Below are 8,974 nucleotides of genomic sequence, written 5' to 3' on the forward strand. Positions count from 1 at the left end.
AAAAAAAAGAAAGACAAGCGCACTAGAAGCTCTCAGAGGCTGAGACAAATTCATTCCATCTTCCACCCTTGTTGTGGCTGAAGCACACACTCTGGGAAGTCGGGGAGATTCAGAAGCCAGAGAAGGCAGGTGGGAGCTCAAGCTCTCGGAACCAGGGAGAGAGGTAGGCGTCCAGAAAAAACTAGCCGAGCCCCAAGTAAAGGAGACAAGACTTTGAAAGATACAATAAAGGATTTGGACTTTAACCCTTGGCTACACTTGTGTGGTGATTACTGAACAGAAATGAAGGCTGCTCCCAGAGACCCCAAAAAACCTCAACAGAGAACAATACATTTAAGAGAGAGTATTACAGTTTTCTGTAAATATTTTTTTTAATAATCAGTATTTCCAATCCCCTTCCCCCCCCAAAAGAAAATCTTCTCCCTTTGGTTAAACATATTTGAAGATAACATTTTCAAGTAAAGAGAAGAACTTAATGCTTGATATATTTTATGGATAAAGCTGTCAAGCTTTCATTGAATCAGTGTATTTATCAGTGACAATATTTTTTGCAAATATTTTCTGTCAGTCTAAAGACATAATAATATGAATGAATATTCATTGGGGTTTTTGTTTGTTTGTTTGTTTGTAACAGTTTTTGAAAGTTAAAGAGTTAATTCCAAGTGTTCTTGTCTCTGCTCTCCAAACTCATTTTCACCCAGGACAATCCATTCTAATTTCCCCAATTTATATTCTTTTCATTCACTCTCTAGTAAAGTCCCTAAGTCCCTGAGCTAAAAGCAAAACAAAACAAACAAATGAATAAGCAAAAAGGAAAAGGAAAAAAAAAAAAATAAAGAAAACAGCCTCTGACTTTTAGGTGCTCACGTTCTTCTGGGGAAAATATCTAAGTGTGTTGAAGACCCTTCATTATCCTAATTGATCATAGTCCCTGAAGTCTTACCTGAACTATGCTGCTCAAGCTATACAAAATCAGACTTCTAACTCCTTTTTTTCTTTATTAAAGTTTTTATATTTCAAAATATATGCATGGACAATTTTTCAACATTAATCCTTGCAAAGCCTTGTGTTCCAATTTCCCCCCACTTCCCCTACCCTCTCCCCTAGATGGCAAGTAGTGCGATATATGTTAAACATGATAGAAATATATATTAAATCCAATATATGCATACATATTTATACAATTATCTTGCTGCATAAGACAAATCAAATCAAATCAGAAAAAAGAGAAACAAAATAAAATGCAAGCAAACAACAACAAAAAGAGTGAAAATGCTGTGTTGTTCCTGTACTCCTCTCTGTGCATGTAGATAGTTCTTTTCATCACCAAACCATTGGAACTAGACTTCTAATTCCTTAAGGGAACAGGGAAGTGGAATGGAAAGGGAAATGGAAAGTTAAAAAGTTAAAAAAAAAAAAAAAAGTAAAAAAGTAAATGAACTAGCAATAATCAAGTTATGAAGACACTAATGTGAAATACCTGGAAAGATAGGGTGGATGGAACCATATCATGAAGGGCTTAAAATGCTCATTCCTATTTTACCAAAGAAATAATAGAGGATAACAACTACACCCAGAGAAGGAACACTGGGAAGTGAATGTAAATTGTTAGCACTACTGTCCATCTACCCAGGTTACTTATACCTTCGGAATCTAATACTTAATGTGCAACAAGAAAATGGGATTTACACACATATATTGTATCTAGGTTATACTGTAACACATGTAAAATGTATGGGTTTGCCTGTCATCTAGGGGAGGGAGTAGAAGGAGGGAGGGGATAATTTGGAAAAATGAATACAAGGGATAATGTTATAAAAAAAAAAATTACTCATGCATATATACTGTCAAAAAATGTATAAATAAAATTTTAAAAAAGAAATAATAGAGGATATCTGAATAATGGGGAACAGGGAAATCACAATGTCTTAAAATAATTCTTGTGTTAAGGTGAATAGAAAAAAGACAAAACGCAAGGAGACCCATTAGTTATTAGAAGTTTCTAGAATTTTCTAGCAGAGCTTCTATGGGTTGAACCTATTGCAACCATTTCTAAATATCAAATGGTACAAATGTGTTGAGTTTTGAGTTAATACTTGAGTAATAATGTCATTATTTCTCCTTGTTAACTTATTTTTCTGTTTCTCATATAATCTACTTTATTTTTTCAACCCTCTCTCATATCAATTTTTTTCTCCTCTGCTGAATTGAGTAAATTTATTTTTTAAAATATTCTTTTTTATTGTACAATTTCAAATTCCATACCCTCTTTTTGAGTCCCTCCCTCACCCATTGCAAAGAGTAGTAATATAAGGATTATAAATGGGAAATAATGAAAATAGAGACTTATATCATCCATATTGCTATTATCAGTATTCTATCTGAATGTAGGTAACAGTTTTAATCGTGAATTCTTTGGCATTGCCCTAGATTGTTGTATTTACCACAGCACCTAAGTCTTTCAGAGTGGATTATAGTTATCTTATTGTTATTGTTTACAATGCACTCCTGGTGCTTTTATTTCACTTCACTTTTTCCCAGTTTATACAAGTCTTTCCATGTTTTCCCTTTTTCATTTCTTACATCACAATAGTATTTTATCATAATCATATACTACAATTTGTTCAGTTTATCATGGTTTAATATAATGGATCTCTTTAGCATCCTTTAAGGCTTATTTTTAGAATAATGCTTTAACCCTCTTTAACCCATTTTCTATAAAAGTAAGGTAGCACTCTCCAAGCTCCCCCACTAGCTCCTTCTGTATTATTCCCCTTTATACGACATTTCTAAGAGATAATTCCTGCTTTTTATCTCTTCCTACCCAGTTTTATATTTTCAGAATCACCCATCATACTCAGCTCAGCCAAAGCCTTTCAAATTACCCAAATAATGAAAACAAACATAGGTACCGCTTATATTTTCATATAAAAGAAGGAAACAATTTGATCCTATCCCTTATAATTGATCTTTAATGCTTATATTTCTCCCGAATGTTACATGTCAAATTTTCCCTTACTTGGGGGTGGGGGATGCAAAGAAAAGGAAAGAACAAGTTTAGGAGACAGAGTGCCCTGCCACTCGGGTGCCATCAGTTTAGCGTCTGAGAGCACTGAAAGTGAATGAAGTCTTGTCTTTTTGCCCACAGCAGCCCTCTTCCTTCCGTCGCTAATCTTGTAAAAGGAGGCTTCAGAATTGTAGGGATGGGACAGGACTTGTGAATTCACTGATCCAGGGAAGTCCCAGAAGAAATGCCTTCTAACTAATGAGACGACTTTGGGCTTTCTCTGTATCTTATCCTTTGAGTCTCTAATGGACGTAACTGTTGCCGAGCTTATTTAGGATCTTTTGGCCAGTGCCAGCTTTTCTTCTAGCAAATTGTTCCGTTCTGGTGCATCACTGAGTGTAAATGAGGGAGTGTGTTTACACTTACTTTTCCTGTGGACTCAGATAGGAGGCCCCGTTCGTCCACGTCATAATCTTTTGTGGCTATAAATGGAGAGATTGCAAACTCCTAAAAAGCAATAGCTCGTTAAGAGCGGTGGAATTTTTGGAAGAGGATGCTGTCTATCGTTAGGAAGGCGTTCAGTATCTTGCCCTTACCAATATATCCATCACTAAAAGAACATAAGAGACGCTTCAGCCTTTTTTCTTTTCTTTTTTTTTTTTTTTTTAACGAGTGCAGATTTCGAGGCCCAGCATCGGTTAATGAAACCGTCGTCCCGTCCCCCAGCCCCCCATTTGGCCCTCGGTATGTTCCGAAAGCCCACATGAAACGGATCCGCATTAATTCCACTGCTGGAGCAGTCCCAATTTGCAACGAGAAGGGAGAGCTTTCTTTCTTTCTTTCTTAATGCTTTTTATATACAAAATATATGCAGGGGTGATTTTTCAACACTGATCCTTGCAAAACCTTTTGTTCCAAATTATCCCCTCCTTCCTCCCACTTCCTCCCCTATATGGCAGGTAGTCTAATACATGTTAAATGTTAAAATATATGATTAAAATATATGGAAAATGCAATATATGTATACATATTTATACAGTTATTTTGCTGCACAAGAAAAAAATCGGATCAAGAAGGGAAAAAAAAAAACTGAGAAAGAAAACAAAATGCAAACAAACAACAACAGAAAGTGAAAATGCTGTGTTTCCACACTCAGTTCCCACAGTCCTCTCTCCCCCTGGTTGTACATGGCTTTCTTCATCACTGAACAAATGGAATTTGGTTTGAATCATTTCATTGTTGAAGAGAGCCATGTCCATCAGAATTGATCATCATATAATCTCGTTGCGATAACACACAATTCTTAAGTAAAATTTTATCTGGAATTTTCTCCACATGTAAAAACAAAGTATATACTATGTGGTTATGAGAGGGAGTGTTTTTTCCTTGCATCCCTCAAACCTAGTGTAGGCATATGATAATTAGTCAAAAAACATTCAAGAAGCTCTTATATGGCCAGACCTGAGCTAATTACTGGGGATACAAAGAAAGGCTTTTGGCTGGAATTATCCTTGTTGCTGAAGAAATTCACTTTTAACCTAGTGATAAGGATGTGACCTTTGATTTCATTGGCATCAGGAATTCCTGGGTGAGGAAGCTCTCTCTATCAATGCAAATTGGCACTTCTTTCCACCTTGAGCCTTGAGAGGTGACTTGGCCCCAGGATGACACAGGTAGTTTATGACAGAGAGCAGATCATCCCTCTGAGGGTAATTCCCCAGTCTGGCCAACTTTTCAAAATGACTTTTTATAATGCAAAGAGTCTGTCATTGAACTCAAAAGGTCAGCTTCAGGGATATCTATCTTTCTTCCATGTTCCATGTCCCATATTCCATAGAAACACATTACAAAATCCTTATACATTAGGTAGTTTTGATTTTGAGCAAAAGAATTCATTTTCCATTGAGCAAGTCCTCAGAGGTGGAGCCTTTATCTTAAATAACAATGATAATAAATTCAATTATAAATAAAAATAAGTGGAAGTTTCTAAGTTTCAAACTGAACCTCACACCAAAAACAAACATTTATTTTAAGAAGAAAAAAGCTGTGAATTGGGGGTGGGGGGAGGGGGGAGGAGAATTGGTTCAGAAAAAGTCGACCAAAATATATAATTGAGTCTGGTAATATATGCAATGTTTCCTATCCATAGACCTCTATTTCCTGAAACAACAAGGAAGAGTTCTATTTTTTCATCTGTTGTCTACCATCAATCTTGGTCAGCATAATTGCACAGGATTGAATCCTCTTTCCCCTTTTCTGTTGTTGTGGGTTTTTTTTTAACTTAGTATTGTAGCAATGATTCTTACTATAACAATGTTGATCTCTACTGGCAGAAAGATTATCCTCATGTGGAAGTTCCTCATGCAAATGAAAACAACCATCCTAAAATCTATAGTCTGGGAGTTTAAAAGAGCAGCGAGAGAAGAATAAAAAAGTATAAAAATATTGATAGCAGCTCTTTTTGTGTTGACAAAGTATTGGAAATTGAGGGATACCCATCAATTGGGGAATGATTGAGCAAACTGTTATTTGGATGTAATGGAATTGTATTGTGTTAGAAAAGATGATGATTAAAACAAACAAAACAAAACAAACAAAACAAAAACAAATACAAAAACAAAAACAAAAACCCTGGAAAGATTTACATGAACTGATGCTGAGTGTAGTGAGGAGGAACAGGAGAATGTTGTTTACAGTAACAGCAACATGGTGTATGATCAACTTTAATGGACTTAGCTCTCCTGAGCAATACAATGATCTATGACAGTTCCAAAAGGAAAATGCTAACTACATCCAGAGAAAGAGATATGAAATCTGAGTCCAGATTGAAACTTTTTTACTTATATTTTTTTTTGTCTTGATTGTTCCCCTTTTTTTCCTAATTCTTCTTTCACTACTTAACTAATGTGGACATATATTTAACATGATTGTATATGTATAGCCCATACATGTATATTGCGAATGTTTTACTTGCTCTCTTGGGGAGAAGAAAGGGCTGGAGAAGAATAGAAACACACATAAGTATATGAGTATATGTATCTATGTGTGTCTATGTATAGTTACCTATGCATATGTGTGTGCATATATTCATACTTGACTCCTAGCCTTCTTTGGGACAGGAAAAGGAAAGGGGAAAATTAATTTAAAAGTGCACTGTAGAGAACGAAAGAAAAACCAACAAAGAAGCAAATAATAAAGGGCGAGATATCTTTGAAAATAATGGACAGTATTTATAATATAGGTTTTCTTCAAATAGAAATTTATTTTCATCCATGGAAACCTCTCTTACAATATACTGTGAAGATGGTGATTTATTTTCCTTCTCATTTTTATTTAAGTTTAAACAAACAAAAAAAAATTACAGTTAAAAAATATCCATTCACTGAGTGTTGTGTAGAATAGGGAACAAAGCCGAGGTTGCTCACTTTCTCTTCTGCGTGGATTGGGGGGGAAATGCAAAGACAGAAAAAGAGAAAAGAAAGGAGAGTGCCTTGATGTTAGGATTCTTACAAGGTACTTATGCACTTAGTTCACCCCTTTAAAGGAGTTCACAATGTGTTTTGGTTCACACATTAAACTTCACACCTTTAAGAGAGCATACTTTTAAGGAGCTCCCACAAGCTCAGGGAGTACCCACAAGCCCACTCTGTGGGAGGAGGAGTCCGATTCATTCCATTTTCACCCTTTGTTCTGGCTGGAGGCTTTGGATTCAAAGGGAGCTAGAGACTGAAGCTGGCTGGAGACACTTGGACCAGAGCTCTCGGGAACCAAAATGAGAGAGCGCTCCAGAAAGATAGCCGACCCCCAAGTGAAGGAGACAAGGCTTGAAGGAGAAAATAAAGGATCTGGAGATAAGATTTAGAAAGAGACTGGCTGCATTTTGGGATTATTGAACTGAACTAAAACTAAGGCTGCCTCCAGAAGCTCCCCAAAGGATCTGCTCCTAGAAAACGATTACAATTTGGAGAAAAAGAACATTACACCTTGACATCTTAGGGCCATCAGCTTAGAATCTGGGGGCTTTGAAGCTGAAGTGAGCCTTGTTTTTTTCTCACCCAGTCCACTCCACATTTCCCAATTGTCGGGATGGGAATGGATTTATGAATTCAGCCTCCTAAAGAAGTGCCAGATGAAGAATTCACTGAACATTATAGCTTTAGCCTCTTAGAACTCTCCTATTCTAGGCTTATTTTAGGATCTTTGGGGGCTATGTCACTTTCCTTCCAGCAAATTGCAGTTTCAGTTGTTGGAATAAGGTGGGATTTCAGTCGCAATCCTAATTCGCACGCTCCACCCTGCCGAGAGCGTAGCTCTGGGGGCTGTGTAGTTTTCCCGTTATAAATAGAGAGAACGGCAAACGTTTGTTCTTCGTGCTGCGCAGGCGCTGTTCTCTAGGCAACCGGGAAAGAGGACGGTTCGTTGGACTCGTGCCCGGAGATGAATGCCCTCACCAAAGTAAAGCTCATCAGCGAGTTGAACCAGCGGGAGGTGGACCTTGGTCTGACTGAGAACGTGTCCTGGCACGCCGAGTACAAAGACAGCGCTTGGATCTTTATTGGAGGACTCCCGTATGGACTGACCGAAGGGGATGTCATCTGTGTGTTTTCTCAATATGGCGAAATTGTTAACATTAATCTCGTACGAGATAAGAAGACCGGAAAATCCAAAGGATTCTGTTTTCTTTGCTATGAAGATCAGAGGAGCACAGTTTTGGCCGTGGATAATTTTAATGGGATCAAGATAAGAGGAAGAACTATCCGAGTGGACCACGTGGCTAATTATAGGCCCCCGAAGGATTCCAGGAATCTGGATGATGTAACCAGAATGCTCCGGGAGAAGGGCTGTGGGCTTAAAACTCCACCTCCTAGTTCATCGGAATCCTCCCAAGATGAGTCGTCCGTGAAAAGGTGTAAAAAGGACAATGAACCGGGGGAAAGGAAGAAAAGAGACAAAGATGTTAGAAAGAGTGTAAATAAGCAAGAAACACCTGTATCATTCTCCATGATGTGCCAACCCAAGACTCGACAGGAAAGGAAAGATGTCGACTTTGGGAAATCTGCCACTGCAGGCCTTGAGAAGGTCTCCAGTCCGGAGCATTGTCACAGATACTTTAGTGGCTGCCCTGCGCTCCCTCCAGGTCAGCTTGAGAAAGCAGATGCCTCAAGGAAGGAGAAGACATGGCTTAAGAAATCCTCAAGCAGTTCTAGCAGAAAGGAAAAAAGAAGGAGGGAAAAGAGAAAGCTTCTGGACAGAAGTTAAATTAGCTCTGGGACAAGCATTCTGCAGACAGGTCAAAGAAGAGGCACAAACACAACTCCCAAAGCTTGGGGAAAGGCTATTATTCCAGGGATCGGGAAACTTCTTATTCGAGTCTACACAGGTCCAATTGAATATGTGGCTTAGCACAATTTCTGTTCACCTAGAATTGAAATTCATTAAAAAAAAATTCACCCCATGTAAGATGTTATTACTATTTTTTGGTAAATAAAATCTCTTATATTAAGTAAAAACTCCCCAAATTATTCAACTCTTAAATACCTAGTGCCAAAGACTATCACTACTGAGAAAGAGAGAATCTTAATGTGCATTGGAGGGGGGGGGGGAAGAGAAGAAACACTTATATTTAGAAACACACACACATCTCTCTTATAAAGAGCCAGGGAGGGGGCAGCTAGGTAGTGCAGTGGATAGAGCACCAGCCTTAAATTCAGGAGGACCTGAGTTCAAATCTGGTCTCCAACACTTAACACTTCCTAGCTGTGTGACCCTGGGGAAGAAAATAAGTCCAGAAGATATATATATATATATATTTTTTTAGAAGTAATTGGAAGAAACTTTGGAATTCCATTTTTTTTTTTTTTAATGAATGTTAGTTTTGGAGAAATGTAAATTAAAACAGTTCTGAGGTATCGCCTCACATCTATCACTTTGGGTAAGATGATGGGAAAAGATAAAATTTGGTGGGAC

General features: G+C 37.7%; 1 protein-coding gene across 1 annotated transcript; it reads left to right on the top strand.

Annotated features, from left to right (window-relative positions):
* The first annotated feature begins 7,406 nt into the window (after positions 1–7,406).
* On the top strand, positions 7,407–8,462 carry LOC141553820 (RNA-binding motif protein, X-linked 2-like). The gene has a single exon (XM_074285275.1). The coding sequence runs from the start codon at positions 7,445–7,447 to the stop codon at positions 8,264–8,266; it is 822 nt and encodes a 273-aa protein (XP_074141376.1). The 5' UTR covers positions 7,407–7,444; the 3' UTR covers positions 8,267–8,462.
* The last annotated feature ends 512 nt before the right edge of the window (positions 8,463–8,974 follow it).

Source organism: Sminthopsis crassicaudata, chromosome 2 (genome assembly GCF_048593235.1).
Source record: "Sminthopsis crassicaudata isolate SCR6 chromosome 2, ASM4859323v1, whole genome shotgun sequence".
In the NCBI taxonomy this organism is placed as follows: domain Eukaryota; kingdom Metazoa; phylum Chordata; class Mammalia; order Dasyuromorphia; family Dasyuridae; genus Sminthopsis; species Sminthopsis crassicaudata.

Bases quoted from the DNA above. Each gene is read 5' to 3' on its own strand.
- LOC141553820 (XM_074285275.1), top strand. From the start codon at position 7,445: ATGAATGCCCTCACCAAAGTAAAGCTCATCAGCGAGTTGAACCAGCGG.